At 41.3% G+C, this 21358-nt stretch overlaps 2 protein-coding genes across 3 annotated transcripts; one reads left to right on the top strand and one right to left on the bottom strand.

Moving 5' to 3' along the window:
* The first annotated feature begins 129 nt into the window (after positions 1-129).
* On the top strand, positions 130-2195 carry ost4 (oligosaccharyltransferase complex subunit 4 (non-catalytic)). Its single transcript, XM_008296310.1, has 3 exons — positions 130-244; positions 1390-1527; positions 2068-2195. Exon 2 carries the CDS (start codon positions 1391-1393, stop codon positions 1502-1504), a length of 114 nt encoding a protein of 37 aa, XP_008294532.1. The 5' UTR covers positions 130-244; position 1390; the 3' UTR covers positions 1505-1527; positions 2068-2195.
* Positions 2196-3933: 1738 nt separating this feature from the next.
* On the bottom strand, positions 3934-21358 carry agbl5 (AGBL carboxypeptidase 5). Of its 2 annotated transcripts, XM_008296308.1 has the most exons (16): positions 21303-21358; positions 17913-18210; positions 17602-17773; positions 17308-17474; positions 17001-17178; positions 16697-16875; positions 14172-14703; positions 13888-14057; positions 13481-13616; positions 12803-13014; positions 12495-12697; positions 6315-6445; positions 6132-6184; positions 5134-5327; positions 4195-4328; positions 3934-4096 (listed from the first exon to the last, which is right to left on the bottom strand). In XM_008296308.1, the coding sequence occupies exons 2-16, from the start codon at positions 18125-18127 to the stop codon at positions 4019-4021; spliced, it is 2754 nt and encodes a 917-aa protein (XP_008294530.1). In that variant the 5' UTR covers positions 18128-18210; positions 21303-21358; the 3' UTR covers positions 3934-4018. The 2 variants fall into 2 exon arrangements, with proteins under 2 accessions (XP_008294530.1, XP_008294531.1); XM_008296309.1 differs by lacking the exons at positions 3934-4096; positions 4195-4328; positions 5134-5327; positions 6132-6184; positions 6315-6445 and adding an exon at positions 9758-10651.

The raw sequence follows: 21358 nt of genomic DNA, 5'->3' as shown, positions 1-21358 counted from the left end.
TGGCCTAAATTAAACGATATTAATTAGTTATAGTTTCACGCGAGAAAATAAACAAGATATTGTTTTTTAAGCTTTTATTTTTGTTAACTGACCACTGGTATCTGATCTATTATATCTATTTCTACGTCGCTTTATCGTGACGTGTCTTTCCTGTTCAGCCGGTAGACACACCGACCTGCCTGTCTGTAGCTGAGCAGCTGGAATATCGCTCGAACCGAGGTTAAAAACCCAACTTAAAGGAAATGTAAGTACTTACATTGGCTGAAATATATCTCATTTACACATTTTTTGTTATGTTTGGTGAAAGTCATATGCAGCTTTTCTTATGTTGCTCAGTTTAAACAGCACTAGTTTGCTAGCTAGCTAGCTGGGTTAGCATTACACAGATTGATGATGCGTTCACAAAATTTGCAAAAAATACAATAATTTGGCAGGTTGATTTACAGAAATGTCACCACTAATGATTATTACTGACACTCTGTCGATTTATGCACTTGCTACCTGAAATGTGTCGACAATAAGAGGTTAGAAAGTGAATTTTGTCTCTGTGCCAAGTGCAAGCTAACGTATTTGCAATGCAAATTCTGCATAATTTTGCTGCTCGTTCAGTACATTAAAAATTAGCAAAGGTCTGCAAACTCAAACACTAACAACATCAATCCAACTAAACAACAAAGATATATTACACATTCTGTTAGCAATGACTTATTTCACGTCATGCAATTTAAAAAAATAAATAAATAAAATAAAATTAAGGACAAGAAACACAAATATAAGATTGATATCCTCTCAACATGCTTGGCCAGGTCACAGTTTTCCTTGTTCTTTAGAAGCTTGTGTGGTTTTTGTGGTGTGATTTTGATTGTTGTAATGCTGGAATATTCCTCCTCTGTCAAGCTTTTGCAGACTGGGAGTCTTTTTGTCAGCTTGTGTGTTAAATCCACAGACATCCATGGTGACATCTATAAATGTCATCTCTCCAACACCTTTTGCATCACGCAGTTCCCACCTCTATGCTTCCCTGTCAGGACTATACATCCCTGTACAAACATGCTGTATTCTTTGTTAGATTAACTCCAGACATGCTGGACCCTTTTTGAGCCGAACAAAATTATCTTGATCTCACCTGATGAAAGACTGTATTACAAGTATTCATCAGTCTTCTTTTTATTGTCCTTAGCAAGGTTTAATTGTGCAGTTTTGTACCGAAGAGCAAGTGAGGGTTTAAGCAGCGTCCATCTCACCCTCTGAGCTGTCACAGAAACTCTGACTTCATTTGATAACCCCTGTGCCCAGTCTGAAACACTTGCCTGTAGTGCCTGATGAACTTGACTTTATAGTAAATTAACCAAAACTTGCACTTAGATTGCGTCTCTTTCTCCTTTGCAGCATGGTGACAGACGTGCAGCTGGCCATATTTGCCAACATGCTTGGCGTGTCCTTGTTCCTGCTGGTTGTGTTATATCACTACGTTGCCGTCAATAACCCCAAGAAGCAGGAGTAGAGTCCCCCAGTATGACTGGAGAGGTGAGTGTCCTGATAGCCTGTGTCACCAATTTGAAATGTTTGTTTTTTTTCCATATATTTAGTAGTTACTACTGTCAGTCATGCTCCTTTGTGATCTCACACAAATCAAGGCTATAGCTGTTATATTATAATATGTATACTATACTTAAATGTTCAGTGAGTTCTCATCTACAAACAGGACTTTTCTTTCCGAGGTTTAACACCTGTGAACCCACTTAAGAGTAGGTTGATTATTTTCTGAATTAGTCCATTAGTTTTGGGCTATAAAATGTCAAAAAACTGTGCGAGATGTTTATAAGTCTTTCCCAAGATGACATCCTTAAATGTCTTGTTTTGTTCACTACCCAAAGACGTTCAACTTACTGTCACAGAGGACAGAAAATATTCAAGTTTAAGAAGCTGGAATCAGGATTTTTTTTCATACATGTTTTCTCAAACCGAGTAATCGATAGTCAGAATAGTTAGTGATTAATTTAATAATTGACAACTGATCAATTATTAATTGGAGATTAACTAGTGTCTGTTTTTTCTTCCTTACAGGTGAGATGGGAGTCAAAACCGCCACCATGGAAACAACATTCCCCTCATCCAACCCTCTTTCCAAAAAATTGATTTCTATGTTTGCACAGTCGTGTTTTTTTTCTAATAAAAATGTTTAAATTCCATTTGCACTAATGTCTCAGTAAATTCCTTCAGATGTTCTAAACGCAAACACACACTCGCTCAACTGTAACTTTAAAATACAGAGTTTATTTCAAGTTACTCACAGTTCCATGTTTAACGCATACTAACGTAGTATCCTATCAGTCACAATCTAATTAATTTGGTAAAAAACACCAAATACATGAAACGCTATAGGAATATAAATGTGGAGATATAATAAAGGACTTCATTGGTGTACAGTGGAACAAAAAGCTTTTACAGGACTGTGACAGGAAAAGCATATTCAATAGAAATGGAGTGCCTACAAAGTGATTCACCCACTGTGGACTTTTTCATGTTTTAAATCACAGGTAATGTGACTGGACTTTCTACAGTCAAACCAAAGTACAGTAATCTCTTAAAGGCAACTTTGGTCACAATTACAACCATTAGTCAGTTTAATAAGTCTGTGTCAACCTTGGACTTGAGTTTAAGCCACATGTAACAGACTTTTTAGAGGTATAAATGGAAAACTAAGTCACAGCACTGTCATCTGCTGCAGCAGCTTCTTCCTCCAGCACCTCACTGAGTGTATTTTGCTGCATTAATTTGACCTTCTACTTCCAGAAACATATGTAGTATAATGCACCAGCTTCATGGGATTTAGTGTTCTTGTGTGGGCAATTTTTTGCAGGGCTACGAGCAAATCTTATAGGTATGTCTTTTTTTTTTTTTTTTTTTTAAATCTCCATTACTATTAAGCTTCCCACATATATTTATATGTCTGGACATTTCCAATAGCTTATGTTTACTGACAATCCAGATGCAATTTATCTTAAAATCCACTGGCTCAAGCAAAGCATATCTCAGGGACTTTAAAGAGCAGCTCACAGCAGTCACAATTTAGGTCTCTTAAAATAAAGAAATTAAATACTTAAAATTACTGGTTTTTTATTAGCACTCACTAAGATTTTTCAATCAGTGTCACTAAACAATCGGAAAAAGTCCAGAGGGGTAAAAACCGTTTTATAAACACTACATGAACAGCACACACACACGCACACACACACAAAAAGCAGAATAATTACCTCACTTAACTCACGTTTGTTTCTACAGTCACGTTGGATATAGTGAGTTAACAAAAGGTGCCGTCGTGCTCATCAGTTAGAATAAAAATCAGCCCTTTGCTGTAATAGTGCAAGTGGCTGACTGAGGATATGTACCAGTGCAGAACAGTATTGGTCAGAGTGCAGGTAATATGTTTATGAGGGAGGGGGCAGCAGGAGGATGACACAACCCCTAACCCTAAAGACACAAATGTCTATGCGTTCTTGATCAGCGGGAAAACTGCAGTTTGGAAAGTTTGTCCCCTGCCCCTCTTGTAGTGTCATGGAGCAAGGCACTTATCCCTCAGCTGCTCCAGTTAAAACAAAAAGTTGCTCAGTGGTTGCACTGGGCAGCTCCTGGGTGAAAAGAACGTGCTTGCTCAAGAAACTGAATACATAAAGATCAAATGGGTGGTATTGCACATTATCACACTTCAAATAATCCTCCTGTGATGCCCCCTCCTGCTTTGAAGCTTTGTGACTTCAGTAGAGGAACTTAGGCTCACTGTGGGCCGGCTGTGGCTCAGGTGGTAGAGCGGGTTGGTGGTTCGATCCCCCAGCCCCTCGAAAGTGTCCTTGGGCAAGACACTGAACCTGAAGTTGCTCCCAGTGGCAGGCAGCACCTTGCATGGCAGCTCTGTCACCATTAATGTGTGTGTGAATGGGTGAATGAGTAACATATATAAGTGCAGACCATCTATGGAACAAAAACAGACGAATGCGCAAGCTCCTGCGTGCAGTTCCTAGGCTTCTCCACACAGCGTCACTGTCTCGCACATGTTCACAGCTTCAGGCGCCGGCATCACTGGAGTTTCCTCAACCTTCAAAGACAACAGTTAAGCAGCCCGGTCAGGTCATCTGACTCATTCACGTGCAGCGGTCATTTAATATGCAGTACTTGACACTAGTGTGTTTTCACCTGTTGCAGTTCTCCATCCGTCTCCGGTGCACTTTCTATGATGGTGTTTGCTTGGTAGTGGAAACTCCTGTCAGTGCTCTTCTTTATTAGCGCTTTAGAGGCCAGATGTAGGGCACCTTCTTTCTCCGACACACCTGAATAATGGATAAAACACTGATGTTAGCTGTTCATATGTGAGGCGGTACTTTTGTTCAAGTGTTGTACTTAAATACAGTCTTGAGGTACTTGTACTTTGCTTGCGTATTTCCATTTCATGCTACTTCATATTTCCATTCCACGACATTTCAGCGGGAAATATTCAACTTTCTGCTCCTCTATCTTCAGATATTACATAATGTATACGACAACAAACTTTTAAAATACAACACACTATTAAAGATTAAGCCTGTTTTTTTTCTGAGTAGCTCCATCAACTAGTGATTTTTACCTCCAACCTTCTCACATGGTTTACTTTTACTAAATGTTAAATGAAATGAAAAATACTTTATTTATCCCAGAAGGGAAATTCAATAAAGTATAAATTATATTATATAAATAAATTAAAGTGATCCAATACATCACCAAATACCAAAGACTAGAGAAAAATCCAACTGAAAACAGATTTGTGGCTCCCATTAATCATGTTTGCAGCCCTCAGATTTATCTGCTGTCCCTGTATATAAACTAGATCAAACTAGCGCCACCTTTTAGCTGCTAATAATTATGCACGTTTGCTTAAATAGGATTTTTCATGCCAGACTTTTATTTGTAAAGGAGTATTTTTACACTGTTCTATAAGTACTTCTTCCTGAATAAAGGACACCAGCACTGTAGTCATATGTACAAATAAATACATTCATTAATGATCGTCCTTCCACATAACTTCTCCTGTTTTGACAGATGCAGTCAGGTAATCTCTCCAGCGTAGCTAATACTCCTGTTTCATGTGGCTGTACATGCCTGATAGTGACAGGTGTCTGTGGAGACCAGGCCTGAGCAGCTTCCACACCTTCATGGTGGCTGACACCTCCTTATCCCCAGGTGAAGTTGGGTTATTGCTAGTGGGAGATGTTTTAGTGCTGCTTGCAGTCGGGGCGTCAGTAGATCCCACCCTGCGGATGGGGATGCGGCTCATGTGAGGCTGCAGCTCACACCTGGACGAGTAACAGAGAGGTCAATATCTTCACCACTCATGGAAAAACATCTTAGAAGGCTAATGTCCACTATTTGGTCATTCCATCTAAAATCATTAAAATTTCTAAATGACCATCTCTGATTTACCTGAAATTTTTATAGCATAAAATATCGATAGTTCTAAAGATATTAGTGAAGTTTTAGCTTCATATATCAAATAGTTAAAGATAAAAAATTACCATTAAATATATGTCAAGGCATGTAAATTCTACATGTTACGGCATGAAAATTGGCCTCTAGAAAAATCCCACTATCCTAACAGATCTATGCATTTGGTCATAGTTAGATGATGTAATTCTAATAACCTAACACAGTTGTAATTACCAAAGAAATTACACAAATCTACATGACAAGTCTCCTCCAAACCAAGGTTTATGTCTACAAAGTGGCATCCAAAAATGAAAAACATGCCCATATTAAAAAAATAAAATAAATAAAAATAGTTAAACTATATCTGAACTACACGGATTAGGCTATCTACCAATATTTTTGTTTTGAAATAATGAAAACAACTTTTTGTGAAATGATGAGTTTTAAATAACGGGTGTTTATAGCTAGTCTGTTCTTCCTGTATACCAAAATAATAGATTAATCCTGGAAAAGTGTTGATTTAACGCTTTTCTCCTAATGAAAGTAACACCACCACCACATCAGCTAACCAGCTGACCTGCAGACTGCAGCCTCTGTTCCATTTTCAAATGCCACCTCTTGTTTTGACTTCGTCTTTAAAAATGTACCAGCACACATGAAAACATTAGACTTACTTGCTAAATTTGATGGAGGAAAGGATGTGTTCAGGCCCCAAGTCTTTAGCAGTCTATGACAGATGAAGAGATGACATCATGCACCAAATGTTTATTGCATGTGTGTTTATATTGTAGAAAAACCGCTAATACATAAAAAATGAGAAGAATTTGTCTGTCAGTGAGCCAGCAAGGCAGGCTAACCTCTCTACGGCCCTCTGCGGGGAGATGAGTTCGGCTTCCTCGCTCTACACGGCCGGTACGCGTGGGGAAAGGCATTCTGGACCAGCCGGCCGAACCTGGCCCACCAGCTTTAAAGTCTGGGCAGCTGACGCCTATCAACCAGATGAAGGGACATAAATACAGGCAATGGAGAGAGAAAAGAAGAAACTGCAGGTGGAGCATTAGGAAACAAATTTCTAAAACTCCCAATTTCAACCCAGACATGTGATTATAAGAGGAAATGGAAGGACAGAGCTGAACATGGTTGGATAATTTCATGTTCTCTTTGTCTACATCAGTTGGTAAACTAACTTTTAATCAGTCTAACCGCTGGTAGCTTCAATCTGTGTCTCTACTTGAAGGCAGAAAAATGAAACACACACAGAGTCAAAAGAGAGCAGAGGACCCACACACAGTACTTGCTTCACAAAGGGATAGTTTTTATTCCAGAGGTTAAACAGAAAGGCGGTAAAAGACAGCAGCACATTCAAGAAAGGTGATATTCGTAAAGACGTTACAGGGACAAACACAGAACCGTAGTCTGGTATAGAAGGTTAGCACCACATTGAAGGAAACGGCACGATTCTCATAAGGAGTGTAAAGCAGAAGGACCTAGTGAGAATGTGACTATGCATACAGTGTTTCCACCGAAAGCTGCTTTCTGTCGTTTTGGATGGAGACGTTTAAGCTTTAGGGTTGAAACCGCTGGGACACAGGACATCAAAGTTCACAGTGAGAAAGCAGAATTAAAACTACAGTACACGCTCCCCGTTTTGCAGGGCGCTGATCTTAAATTGAGAGCTCATGATACATCCTTCGCATGGTGCTGAACGCAGTGGGCATCGGCTACATGAAAATCATCATTGTAGTGATCTTAAAGGAACATTTTGAAAGACGTCCAAGTCCTGTGAGCACAAAAAAGACTGTCAAATTTGATTTCTGTTCAAACTTGGAGGGATCTGTGGATCGAAAAGCGGCCAATGTTGTTCCACAATGGGCTGTAGTGGTATATGCTGACGCTCCAGTGGTACCAATATGTACATTTTATGCCAGTGATCTTATGCTCATGAACTAACATCATGACAAGCATTGTTGTTGTGAACGTATACTCTTATTTCTACCATTATTGACAGTTTAGTGCAAGAGAATGCACTTTAAACACATAAACCTGTAAGTATTACTCTCCTTTCTGTTGCAGCAGGTGCTTATACTTAACATAGCGATGGTTAGCCTAGCCACCTAGCTCGACTGTTCATCAATAACAAATTGAGGACGTACTATTCTAACTAAATGGTTGCGCATGTATTTGGATTTATTTTAGATACATTCGATCATAAATCAAAAAATGTACATTTTATTTATTATCAGGAATGTTTTTACTGATGTTGTCTATTTCTCACCAGTATATACCACTGTAGCTCCATCTGCAGACCCTGATATGTGCTATTTTTCTATTATGGTACTATTGCTAATGCTAGCTCAAATATACACACCTGCTGCACTGACAGGCCTATATAAAACTGCTCTACAATCAGATGTTTCAAAAGTGTGCAGATGACCAGAATCATTTCAATGCTTCCTTATTTTAAGCATATTTTCTTGTGCATTTCTAATAAAGGTAGAAATAAAAATGTACTTGCCATGAAGTCAGTTCATTGACATAAAGGTCATTGACATCAAATTATGTATTAGGCAGCACTCATCCTACAGTTTGGACAGCGGCCATCCAATATCAAGTGGCTCCTGCAGCTGGAAAACGGTCTGTGTCAATGAAATACAAATAAAAAAGTAGCATACGAGAACAACAGTGTACCACTATAGACTGCGCATATACCACTACACCTGAAGTGGCATACCATCAGCACAGCTAATTTGTGAGATTTTTCTTTTGCCAGAAGGTCAACAAGTCTTAAATATACCGCTTTTAATTCATGTTCCTGCGCTATTTGTGGTTAAGTATTTTCATTACTGAGTTATAATCCTGTACACTCAAAAATCTATAAATTTAGTGACTTTTCTCCTCTCTTTTTAACGCAACCTGCAAGGGCAAGTTTCTCCAGATCCAAGACAGGTGAGGAGGCGCAATGGATGCCCTACGAGATCACAATATGAGCAGAGCCTTCAAAACCTACTGTTTACTACAAAGCAAGGCACACCATAACTACAGTTTGTCACAGCACTGGATCAGACGGCTACAGCGAGGCGAGGTCAGACATTCGACAGCATTTTGATCCACTCAGTCACTGATCTGGTACGTTTGCTGCTCATGAACCCTTTGCAGATCACAGATACGCTGCCTTCGGTGCAACTAAAGTGGCTGGTCCTAAAACGAAGACCATCATCAAGTACTTGGATGACAGCACACAAAAAACTGAATTACAGACAAATTACTAGAATTCCACAAGTGACCGATGAGGTTTACAGAAAAAAAACCAAGACCATGTGGTAATTTCTCACATCTTCTAACCACAAAAAATATTAACTTCAACCATCGACAGCCTGCTATATTCCTGCCAATTTCAATTTACACAAGGAAAGACATTTATCTGCTTGAATAAATAATGATAAATGTTTTTTCATCAGTTTGATGATACATGTAATAGAATAAAATAAAAAAAACAACATTTTATTTACACCAAAACTAATACTGGAATCTTATTAGAAAATTATAAACACTTGCCAACTGGAACACTGAGCCAAAAAAATTGTGTTTATATGATATTGCTTGTTGGCAAACAGCTCCATAAAGCAACCCTTGTTATCCCAAAGCGACTCTAAGAATCCACCACCCATGTGGATTTAAGCCAGTGACGGTCCACATGAGGTTTCTGGCAGTAGGCTACTCTGTGAACATCATAATATCATAACCGAGGTTGGTCTGACACTGGAATGATACAGATTTCATAGCTAATATAGAATAAAGCACTGACTTACACACGCAAACTAAACAACAGACCCTTTAAATAGAATTTTCAGTCACCGAAAATTAAATGCGGTCTACAGAAGGCTCAGCCCTACTGTGGACCAACTCCAAATGACAGCTTGCCAGTTGCACTGTTTCACACATAAACATTAAAGGGAGATACAAACACAACGGAAAGAAACAACAGATCGAAAAGTGCTTTGAGAAATTTGACAGAAACCGAAGCTACACTAAAAGTTCAGTCTAATTCTGCAAACCCACTCTCTCAAAGACAAAATAAAACCGATAAATAATAAGTGCAACATAGCAAAAGTGTCTCATTTGTACCGTAGCTAATCATTAACAACCCCCCCCCCCAAAAGGAAGAAAATCTAAACGCTAATAGTTCTGGCTACTTTCCAAACATCAGCACAGTAATATGATGATTAGCTTATTACTCGTATACAGACTGCAAAAGAAGCTTGTTCTGGTTGTAATCCATAATATATTTCCAACATTGATGTGTGCTGTTAATGTTTGCTGTATATTCTGCAGGTCCTAGGTGACGATGCAGGTTAGATAGCCAAGCAACTGTCCTCTTCACTAGACTAACACATTCACAAACTAACCACTTTGCTGCTTTGTTTAGTAAAGAATATTCACAAGAACTACATGTGATAACCGGTACTTGCTTCAAGGTCGGTTGTAAAACGGGAAAAAAAAAAACAGTTATAGTTGAGATTCGAGTAACACTTGCACGCTTAAGTGTATTATTTATCTTAAGGTGCTAATACTGTAGATACATGTCATTACTCAGATATGTGCAGAAAGAAAAACAACAGTATTTGATGAAAAGGTAGAAGAGCTAGCACCAGTGATGTTTCAGACACACACACACACACAAACACACACACACCCTTGTTTTGACCTACATGGAGCACCAGGCAGATGCAGGCTTCTATAAAGACAGTCTCTAGATAGAACTTAGCACACCTCTTGTGTGATACTCCAAGGTAGGTATTAGTTACACTCACTCACTCACACACACGCACTCAAAGCCCAAAGTCTCACAGGTTGGGTTAGATTCAGTCCGGTGTGGGCCCAGTTGGAGAGTTGGTGGCCGGTGGAAGGCTCTGGAGGAGAAGGGGGCTCAGTTTGGAGAGCAGCCCGGGACGGGGCAGAGCCTGCAGGGAGGGGAGCAAGGTGGAGAGGCTGGGAGGCTGGAGGGAGTACAGACCTGTCATACTGACGGAGGCCGGGAGGGGGCAGGAGCCTGCCGCACACACTGAGGAAGACGAGGAGGACGAGGAGGAGGAAGGGGGTGAGAGTGGGGGGCGGGCGGGTGTGTGGCTGTTGCTGGGAGACCGGAGGATGGAGCGGTGGTGGGGGGGGCGTCTCTTCTCCTGAGGCTTAGTGTCTACAGAGAGGGAGACACACACCTGCTCAGTGGCATGCAGGGATTGTGCGCACATGCGTGGTGCGATCAGAAAGTTTGGAGACTGTTTGTGGCGCGTCGCAATCGAGCACGTGCACCATGTGTGAGCAGCAACTGTCACAAGTCAGGAGATGGCATGATACCGCGCTGTCTCGTTTTTGTGGCCACCGGTAGGTGCGCATGTACAGCCTCTCCATGGAGCTCAAACTAGAGCAAACAACACATTCAGTCAGCAGCCGGGATGATACAACCTTCATGAGAAGGATCATCACTGTTAATGAGAGGTGTGTCTGCAGCTACCACCACGAGAAGAAACAGCAGTTTTCTCTAAGGATGTCCCGATCACTGTTTCATTTGCTCCTGATCCATTTTAAGCTGATTCCAGATACCATTTTTATGATAATACATGGTTTAGGTACTATAGAATAGCTATAGTACCTGGTTGCAATACCAGCTGGAGCCTCTCAGTGTTTATTACTCTAGTGACCCCAAAGAGGCAGCTACTTCTGTGTTGGCAAGCAGAGAGCGTATATGAGCTTAGCTAGTAAAGGAGCACCGCGATAAAGACTTCCGTGAGGCTAAGTGACGTCAGGCCAGTGAACCAGTGTTAAAGTAAAAGGCGATAAACTACAGCAATAATCCTCCATTCCTGTATGACATCTGACAGATATGATCACAGCTTATTTCACATTGTCTTGAGACAACAGATAAAAACAAAGAACAGGCCATAGATTAATGCTGAAACTGATCAGTTTAAAAACTCCAGAGATCAACTCCAACCCTGGTCTAAAAGACCACATCAGGAACATTTTAGAGTTTGACTGTAATAACTTATTGAGGTGTGTGAGGAAGAACTTTGGGTAAAAACAACCCTAACTGTAATGGGATGGCATGTGGGTAGTCTAATGCCGTGATTAGGCACAGGTTTTTTTTGGCACAACAACAAAATGATCCCTCCCCACCTGCCCTACTTGCTAGATTTAGTTCCTTTTGACTTCTTCCTCTTTATTAAAGTAAAATTCAAGTTGAAGGATTCTTGAAGGATCTCTGTTTTGACATGTTTGACACTTGACACGCTCACAAAACAGGACTCACCGGGAGTGTTAAAATCACTGCAGGAGTGCGAGGAGTGCTGTATCATTTCACAAAAAGATTTCAACTCGAATTGTCGCCAAATTGTTTTGATTTTTATAGGCACAGTCTCTGAACTTTTTGATCGCACCTCGTACAAACATAAAGTGTCTGTGTGCTGCAACTGCTCTTCACTCTTAGAGACATGCACTGAGGCAAACAACACATTAACAGGCACAAAGTGAAAACGCAGATGGGATAAACTCTCATAATTGTTCTGTGCAATGGAAAACTTAAACAATCATTTGGTCTTTGAAAGAGGATTCAATAAAACTTAAAAGTCATGTTGGTGGTTTTTAAGGTAGGAAAATGCATGCACAGACAGCAGCAGCAGCAGGTGGAGTCATGCTAAAGTCATGCAGATGTCATTCTGATGTTACAGGGCACAAACATCCAGGGCATGGATCACTCATGTTTCCAAAATCAAGCTACTCCTTTGCCTGGGACCAGCTTTACATCACCATCACAGTAAAAATTGAAGCTGTCACACAGACACTGACACATCAACCAGCCATGAGCCTTTCTTCACATCTCCAACAGCAGAAAGAGAACATGGCATCAAGAGAGAGCAATGAGAGACATCACAAGACAGAATATATGATGAGAGAAAAGACAAGAGCAGAGGATCACCACAGGAGAGGCGATAGAAAATGGCAGCCAGTAACACAGGCAGACGGTTGAGGGATCAGCTTACCCCTGACTGGCCCGAGTGTCTTGTTGCCTCCACGTCCGCCGGTGTGCGTGCTGTTGTGCTGTGCGTGAGTTCGGGGTGGAGGGCAGCCAAAAGTAAAGCTCGGGGAGCTGTGCATCTTCGGAGAGGGTGTCTGGCTGCTGCTACTCTGGCTGTTGCAGCGGACACGGCTGAGGGTGTTCTCCGACGCTGATCCAGACAGACAGCTGAGCGGAAAGTCAAGACAAACACAGAAACTTTTGACGCAACTGTCTGTGAAAAAGAAACAAAGGTCATTGAAATGTGTGGGCTTGATAAATAGATGTGCTCACTTGTTGAAGCTCTTTGGCGGTGACACCTTGCTGCCATTGTGGTGTATTCTTGGGGGAGGGTGGATGTGTGTGTTCAGGCCTTTGGTGTTGCGGATGTGCTTGAGGATCCAGGCTCGGAGATTTGTCAGGCAGGTGTGCTCAGACAGCACCAGGCGTGGCCAGGGGTTACACTCGGCCATGTCCAGGGCAGAGATGGCCACGGCACGACCCACCTGACGCACAACATCAACTCAGTTTGCTTGCTTTCATCAGTATATCTTGTTAGCAGATACGTTTTGCAGTTACTGAATATCAAACGCATTAAAACCATGTGAGTAACAAACTCTAGCTAAGAGATATCAGCTGATAACAGGGACACAGTAAATTCTGTGTTTGAACAAGAAGGGTTTTTCCAGGCTCAGAATGGCCTTTCTGAGGTTGGCTAAGCATGACATTAAGCATAATTGGTCTGTGAAAGGCAACAAAGTCAGTGACTGAAATCTATGAATTTTCCTGGTATATCTGATCATTTAATATACAAAAATATCTATTAGTAAATTAAACCCTAATAAACAAAACTGGTCAAGTCGTACTTTGGCACAGGCTACTACAACTTCAGGACAGCATCAAAGTTTCCTCCATACACAAAAAAAACCCCTCACAAGATGAAAAAAAAAAATCCCACTTGTGTCCTCCTACCTGCTCAAATATTTCTGGAGTGTATTTTGGAGGGAATGACGGAGGTGGAGGAGGGGTCGCCCGTCCGTTGTCATGGCAGGCAGGTGGAATAGTGTTCATGGTTTTTCCTGTGTTGTAGTTGCACTCCAAAGTGTAACTGGTGGGTACACAATAACAGACACATGACAAAAATATATTAGGACATATTAGGTTGTGACCTGAGAGAGAAACCATTTAAGCATGGCCAGCTTTTGTTTTTTGCAAGTTAATATGTTCTGGACCCACATGGAAAGCGTAAGATCACTGTGAATCACACTTGTTTTGATTCTGAAAAAGCTTTAAAATTCCAAAAGTGTTTGATTAGGTTGGTAAAAGTTGCTGTGTGCTTATACTGAACACGAGCTCTTGTAAATGTAATGGTGTCTGACCTGTGAAGCAGCCCTATTGCCTTGTGAATGGCCACCCGACCACTGCCCTCTTTAGACTGGCCGTCTCTCTTGTCTCGTGCGTACATGTTTTTCTCAGAGAAGTTGCAGCCGAGGAAATCAAAGTGTGCAGAGTTCACAGCGATCAGCCTCGGATACAGCATGTTCTCAACCTGTGAAGACAAGGAAAAGGAAGAAATCCATTGCTGAAAACAATAACTGAACGTTAGTTGTCAATTTTCCAAAAATATTGCAAAGGGAGGGGATAACAATGTAGTCATTTTTACCTGTTGGCTCTCATCAGGAAGGCTATTTCCATACATGAAGCATCCACGTTTAGAGGCATGACCATGTAGGTCGACATAATACGCCACACCCCCTTCTTTGGGGGGCACTATTTCTGGTTCCTCCACCTTCGGTGCTTCTACTTCTACAGTAACAGGAGCTACAGTCTCTGAGGAACTTGATGAGCTGTTCTGGTCTCCTTTCCCCACCTCTGTGGCGACCCAGGCGTTTTCCTCCATCACCATGGGCACCTCTGGCTGTGCAGGATTCGCATCTTTCTCCGCGTTTCGTTCGTTCAAGCTGACTTCGAGGGCAGTGAGCGGAGGCGCTTGATGCTGGTTCGCTGGTTTGGGGTTCAGGGGAGCGGGCTGTGTGCGCTGGGAGCTGTTGCAGTGGCTGCTCGACTGCGTGTTGTGCAGGCGGTTGTGTGTGTGGTGGTACAGCAACAGTGTTTTGGCTGCATAGATGGAAGGGTGCAGCTCGGGGCTGGGGTTCAAGTATTGTCTGTTCAAGTTCACACCCCTGGAGTCGGTTCTACAAAACAAGAGAAAGGCTACAGCATTAAAAACAGCTTTTATTCAAAGACATGACAAAACCCAACAAAAATCCTACTCCTAAGCCTCCCCCTCTATAATACGGACAATCTATGCTGCATTTAACACAATTTAAATCAGTTTTGATAAAAATGGAACAGATGCACGTGTTTACCCTCATACACTGAGGAAGAGTGTCATTGTTTATTGATAGCACTGATACATCACAGTGACACAGGCTTAACCGACATCCGCCGTACGGGTCAACATGTCATCCGACCTGGCTCCTCTAGCCTCCTTGTGACCAGCAGTATGCTGATGAACATGAACTTAAATGACCAGGCTGCACTGGGCGTCCTGTAGACACCTGATTCCTTAAACTCTGAGCATTTGAGAAAAGCAGTTTTCCATAAATTGAGAAATTTCTCCTGTAAGCAGCTGATTTCTTGGTCATATATATGGAGAAATTGGTTGCTTGCATACTTTTTAAATGCATGCGTGTTTAAGACAAAGAATTCCGACAATGAAGGTTAAGCAGTGGGATGAAAGAAGATAATATTGCACATAGCTATACATCCTTGTACTAAAATAATTCCAAGAAAAACGAACATATTTCAAAAATTCAGACTCATTTGCAACAGAAAGAAAAACTGTGTGCTCCTACTACAGTCACTCATATAATATCCCACATCACTATGTGGTTGTAAGTTGACCTGGTTTCAGCGAACAAGAGTCCTCCTCACTTACCATTATTACAAATGGAAATTTCAAAGAGTGAGCAAGTAAGGAAGAAACCGAACCGAAACCTGACCACATCTGGTATGTATGTCATAGGACGCATTCAGTGTATTTATACTACATATAGAGCTACAGTTGCTGACTTTTTGAGTTCTAAGTCACAATCTCTGTGAAAAGATTTAAGGTTTTTGCATATGAAAGAAGTCTAAAATGTTCACTATGAACTAATGCCTGGGCAATATAATACACCTATGAAAATGGATTTGCTGTTTATTGCAAATGTAAGTTGAGACCTTTGAGAGAAAATAGGTGGCTGCCTTCAAACTAATGTCTTCATTTTAAAGCTCATACCTTCTGCCACATTTATGCCATTTGTCTACACTACTCTATTGTTTTAGGATCCCTAAAACTGAGACTTTTGGAAAACCTACTGACCCTGTTTTAGTTTGAAAACTCAAAGCTTGTGTTTTAGTCCAGATGGTCAGAGACTGAGACATTTAAAAACTATAAGGGAGACTCCCATGTTTGGTTTCTAATTGGGTCTAAACTGTCACTACTGATTCTTTGTCATGTTAATGAGTGATTTTGGGGGTAAAAAAACAAGACATCTTGATTACTAGTGGTTAATTAAACATGGATAGCCTGGCCTTGTTTTCTTTGCTAGCAGCTGTTGTGCAGCTAAGAAAATCTCTGGTCTTAACTTCCTCCATTGCTGCCTTTCGTAGTATTTTCAAAAACTAAACAAACAACCTTCTTCATGTTCGTGAGCACCTGTGTGCCCAGTTTAAATAGCCATGAGGTATCCATTTAAAGGCAGATATTAAAGATATTAAAATACCACAGATGAAATATTGAATATGATGAATGTAGATTTCCTTATTGAATGGTCTTGTGTATCAGCTAACACCACCACTGACAATCATCTCAAGCTGTTAATTGCTGTAACTGCAGCCAGACTGTAACTTCAGTGTCACCCTGCTGCAGCCCACGCAATATGCTGACGTTAACTAACTAGCTCAGTGAAAACAATGGCAGATCAATGCAGCATGACAACACATAACGTCACACCATAGACCACACTTTTCAAGAAGACTCTGGAGCTGTGCTGCACACTGCACTCATGAATACTATCGAGAGAAAAAACTCTTTCGTGCACAAGTGACACACCAAAACCGCAAGCAACAAAAATTCATCCGTGAGCGTCAAATGATGCTCACACTGTTGCTGTCAAGTTAGTTCCAACGTGAAATTCTTACCTGTAGTGTCCGCGAACAACCCCGTCTGGGTTGAGCATGGGAATGAGCTTGAACACAAACATGTTACGCAGCGCGTGTGCACGTGGGTCATCTCTTCTCAGGATGAAGTTGAGGAAACCGTTGAACACAAAGGATGATGGAGTCTCCCCAGGGTGCACCCGACTGCTGAGGAAAAACACCTGGGAGCATACCGGGAAGACCAACGGCAAAGGTAAGACTCCACAGCAGCAGCCTGAGCCTTACATACCGTCATAAAGCGCTGTTGGGAAAACTGATTGTGTGTTTATGTGTGATTCGGTGATACCCTTTTTCCGGGGAAGCGGTGTGGTCTTGGAGTGTTGGTGTCAGGAAACAGCTTCGGCAGACGGGCTTCTCTCTCATCCTGCATCCCGCTGCAGTTGGTCACAGTGAGCAGGTCCACCCTATTGCCATCTAGAGAGTGACACAGCACCTCCCTGTGGTAGTACACAGTGCCCGGTGCACTGGATAGAGATTGGTGGGAAAGAATTACAGAAGTTAGAGGGGCAGGATAAAACAGACAATTTAGCCAGATATTACTGACACAAGATTGAGGTTATGTGTGGTTTTTATGAATCACTTGTATGCTATACCTGCTCGGACTGAGTTGAGCAGCATTCGGGTAGTTCCCGTCCAACTGCTGCAGCATCTCCTGGCACTCGTTGTAGGAGAATGGGAAGCAGAAGGAGAAGTATGTGGTTGCCCCTCGCACCTCCAACAGCCGGTGAGTGAATGAAAGGATGAACTGGTTATCTACAATCTGGAAAGCAGCAGAAGAAAGCAGGAAGAGATGTATTATTAGAAAGATATTAATAGCCCACCTGACAGCCCTCTCCCTGATGCCTTCATCCTCTCCCTGACAGGCTGAGGTAGTGTCTACAACATACCTCCGATGTGGGCCTGTCCCGAACCCTTTCCCATCGGTTCTTGCCAGGTAACGTGCGTACCAGGGGAGCCATGCCCTGGCTGTAGAGCTTCCTCTGATTGTTCATGTTCATCACATTGATCTTCAGCAACTTCCCCGGAGCTGCCCCCCGCACGCTGAAGTAAAACCATGATCTGAAAAGCCAAAACATAACAAGGCATACTGTAAGTTAGGGTTGTTCACAGCGAGCAAAGAAAGAAGAAGCATTTTCATGTCTTTTGCTGTCATGCAAGTAACATAAAATACTCTCTACAAAAGCAGAAAATTTGTTACCGGTTTCCATTTTCAAACTCTGTGCCGGCGCAGTCTGGCTGCGTCCACACGTTGAACTCATAGTCAGGGGTGAGGTTTGACCCTGAGGAGGAACTCCCACTAGAGGCTGTATCTGAAGGAGGGCTGGAGCTGCCCTTCTCCACTTTTTCCACACGAGCAAGGTTCCCTGAGTCAAACTTGGAGCTAAACACAATATTACCAAAGCGAGCCTCCATGGCTCTCAACTCTGGCCTTGTTCACTTTTCTCTCCCCTCAGGTTTGTCTGTGAAGTGCCAGTCAGGGATCTGACATAGACAGCCTGGCAATAAATCAGGAAAAAAAACAACAATATATTAACAGTGGGGAAAAAAATCAATAGAAAAATATAAAAGAAGAAGAAGGTGGTAAATTACACAAAAGAGCATAAAATAGGAGTGATCCAGTAATCCAATAAAACCAAACAGGCCCTCAGTTTAATGTTGCGCAGCCTTTTATTGCAATAACAGAGTTGCAGAGCTGCGGTATTTGGAGCTACATGAATATATATATTTCTCATCTAACTAGAGAGGCTTCATCAGACTTCTAAATCGATTCTAGATCTGTGGTTTGAATTACAACGAGTGCAGCGCGAACACAGTTAGAAGATACTGCATGAAGGATCATAGTAAATATCTTAGAGTCTACGTTAAGGAAATTCAGAGATGATTTGTTTCTACACACACTGTGATCAGTAGTTACTACACCTTCTTCAGTTTACAGGTTTTACAACATTTCTAAGAATAATGAGATGAAGAAGAGGTGGACTGATTTTGTGAAAAAAAAACAGAGAGAGAGCCACCAACACCCGCCTCTGCAGTGATCATTTTACAGTGGGTAGTTTTACCAAATTTAATGGGAGACAAATGGAAAGCAAGTACAAATCCTCTACTAATGAATGCGGTCAAAATCAGTATCAGTCTCCTCGGCCTTCATTCTGCCAACCCACTAACATCTGGTGCCACTGTCAGTGGAATACGCCCACCAATGAGCGTAAGTTGCCTTATGTTGGTTAGTTTATTATACTACTAGTCCACAGACAAAGTGACAAAAATATTCAAATTTGGTAACTGGAAAACTGTTCCTCACACCCAACCTGTTTGGTTCAGTTAAAGAAAAATCAGGTCTGTTTGCACGGTTTGTACAATTCATCTGGGCAGGTGTTAAAACTGTCAATTAGCGCCGGCAGCAGCGACAGTTATTTTTCTTTTTCACAGTTTTGAAACCAAATTTTATATACTTGCCAATCCTATCAATCATTCAAATTTAATCGGGTGGTTGATAACACAGTGTTCTGTGGTGTGACAAACTCAGAACACAGATTTTTCTTTTTACATGGACTTTAAACACCACAGGGAATAGGGCTGAACAGTTAAACGATTTCAAATCAAAATGGCAAACAGTGCAATTAGTGAATCGCAAGGACTTCAATTTGGGATATTAAATAAAAAATCGATTAAAGAAAGACACTAATGCAGTAATTGAATTATATGAAATTAGAGCAGATTGAAAATTTCTGGGGTTATTTGTGCTGCCGACTGATCAGCGTATACTACACGGATCAGGCTGCACACTGCGGTTCAACTGATGTGAGCCCAGTCTTGTTATTTAATAACACCTCGTACATTTTGCAGCACGTCTGACCGGCGGTATTAGCTGTTGTGGCAATGGTTTTACAAATTCATGCCGTCCTACTTGTGTAACAGTGATGCTTTTGACGGTGTCTCATGTGTTAATGCTCCATCGCACGTTTTAAATCTTTTACACCGTGAATATTGAACTGACTTTTAAAAATGACATTGAAATCAGATTGCAATATCTATCGCAATTTACTCAAATCGTTCAACCCTAACTGAGAGTAGTAACTTGTAACTAAAACTCAAAATCTCTCGATGCCAGTAAACGCTACATCAAGAAAGTCGGATTAAATCCAGCACATTACACTACAATGCTTTGTGTTGCCTGATACAAAAAGAAAACTTAAGCATTTCTCAATTTCCATGACTAATCCACAAGGGAAGTCTGTCTGATAGAACATACTTTAACGGTTCTTGGATACACTAAATCGTATTTTATTTTATCGGTTATTTATTCACAGGTTTTGTTGACATGCAGACTCCAGGTGTGAACAGTAAAAGAAGCATCATGAGAAACACTGAGAAGGAAGATCCAGGTGCAAAAAGAAGCAACCTGTCAGTTGCATGGAAATGTTTCAGCTATAGAAAGGATGACGTTGAACCAAAAACAGCAACTCTCTGGGCATTGCCTTGCAACCACTATATGACGTGACCAGTCTGTTTGAGCATCAAAATCAGGAGCACAACGCTGTGTATGGCGAGTGCAAAGCCTGATCTGAATCATCCAAAGCAAAAACACTATCATTGACACCTTTGCTGTTGTTATATGAGATGCAGATACTCTGCCCCACAAAAACACTGCAATTACTCTAGTATGAAGAGTTCTGCAAATCATGTGGTAAACTTTACTGCAATTTTTTTATATTGTAATGCTTTTTTAAAAAATATTGTGCAGCCCTAATTTGATAGTAGTTACTCTTTACATCTTAAAAGCTAAATATAATATCTTTTAACACAAGTGGGGAAACTAAATCTGTATTTAATGGACATTATGGCTCACTTACAACAACAAAAATGTACATTTCACTGAACAGCAGGTATCTTTACTTGGAGCCAAGCTAACTCCAGCTGTACTCTTTAGTAGTGAGCATGTATTTAGAGACAGTATTTTGTGTGGATGAGGATGTGAATGACTTGCTTCACTGCAAGTCAACACACACCAGTGACAACATGAGGCCATCAAAGAAACTGCAACCATGGCTACAACCAAACAACACAACGTTTTCTACGATTATAACAACACGTTAGCCTGCAGCTAATTGCTGCACGGTTGCTTTGTTGTCGTTGGAGGCGACACGGCAGCACCCAAAGTCCAGCAAATCTGAAATAATGGCCCCGTTGTTAGATTTAATGCCAGCAACGGAGCGATAACAACAACAGCTGACCGACAAATGGAGCACAGAGTAAAGGGGGAGTGAACTAACGGCTGCAGACGTTACAGTCGCCCTACAAAAACCTCATTAGAGCTAAAAACATTATTTAGGCTAAATTAGCCGGCTAATATTCACTACAATGCTAATCTTAGTGGTCAGCGTCACACCGGTAATGTTACACACAGCTAATTACGCTAGCATACGTCTTGCTACTGAGGCTAACTTAGCAACCGAACTAGCAACCGTAGCTAGAAACGGACAGTGCTTTTATGCAAACGCACGCATATTTTTTCCTGTCCTTACATTATCACTACATTTAAACTGCGCCAGAGCCTTCAAATTACAATAAGAGCTGTCATTCTTACGAGGCTATTTTCGTTGGATGTCCATTTCTGTTGTCATCGTCCTTCCCAACCCTCAA

This window comes from Stegastes partitus, unplaced genomic scaffold (assembly GCF_000690725.1).
Source record: "Stegastes partitus isolate 25-593 unplaced genomic scaffold, Stegastes_partitus-1.0.2 Scaffold1119, whole genome shotgun sequence".
NCBI classification, from domain to species: domain Eukaryota; kingdom Metazoa; phylum Chordata; class Actinopteri; family Pomacentridae; genus Stegastes; species Stegastes partitus.
The sequence above is the reverse complement of the archived record's forward strand: the minus strand, read 5'-3'. Positions and strand labels throughout refer to the sequence as shown.

What these genes read in the sequence shown, in the direction of transcription:
- ost4 (XM_008296310.1), top strand. Translation starts at nt 1,391, where the DNA reads ATGGTGACAGACGTGCAGCTGGCCATATTTGCCAACATGCTTGGCGTG.
- agbl5 (XM_008296308.1), bottom strand. Translation starts at nt 18,127, where the DNA reads ATGGAGGCTCGCTTTGGTAATATTGTGTTTAGCTCCAAGTTTGACTCA. An exon ending in GCTCAACTCAGTCCGAGCAG is followed by an intron (nt 17,179 to 17,307) that starts GTATAGCATACA and finishes ATCTCTATCCAG; the next exon opens with TGCACCGGGCACTGTGTACT. An exon ending in CCGCCAAAGAGCTTCAACAA is followed by an intron (nt 12,698 to 12,802) that starts GTGAGCACATCT and finishes CTTTCCGCTCAG; the next exon opens with CTGTCTGTCTGGATCAGCGT.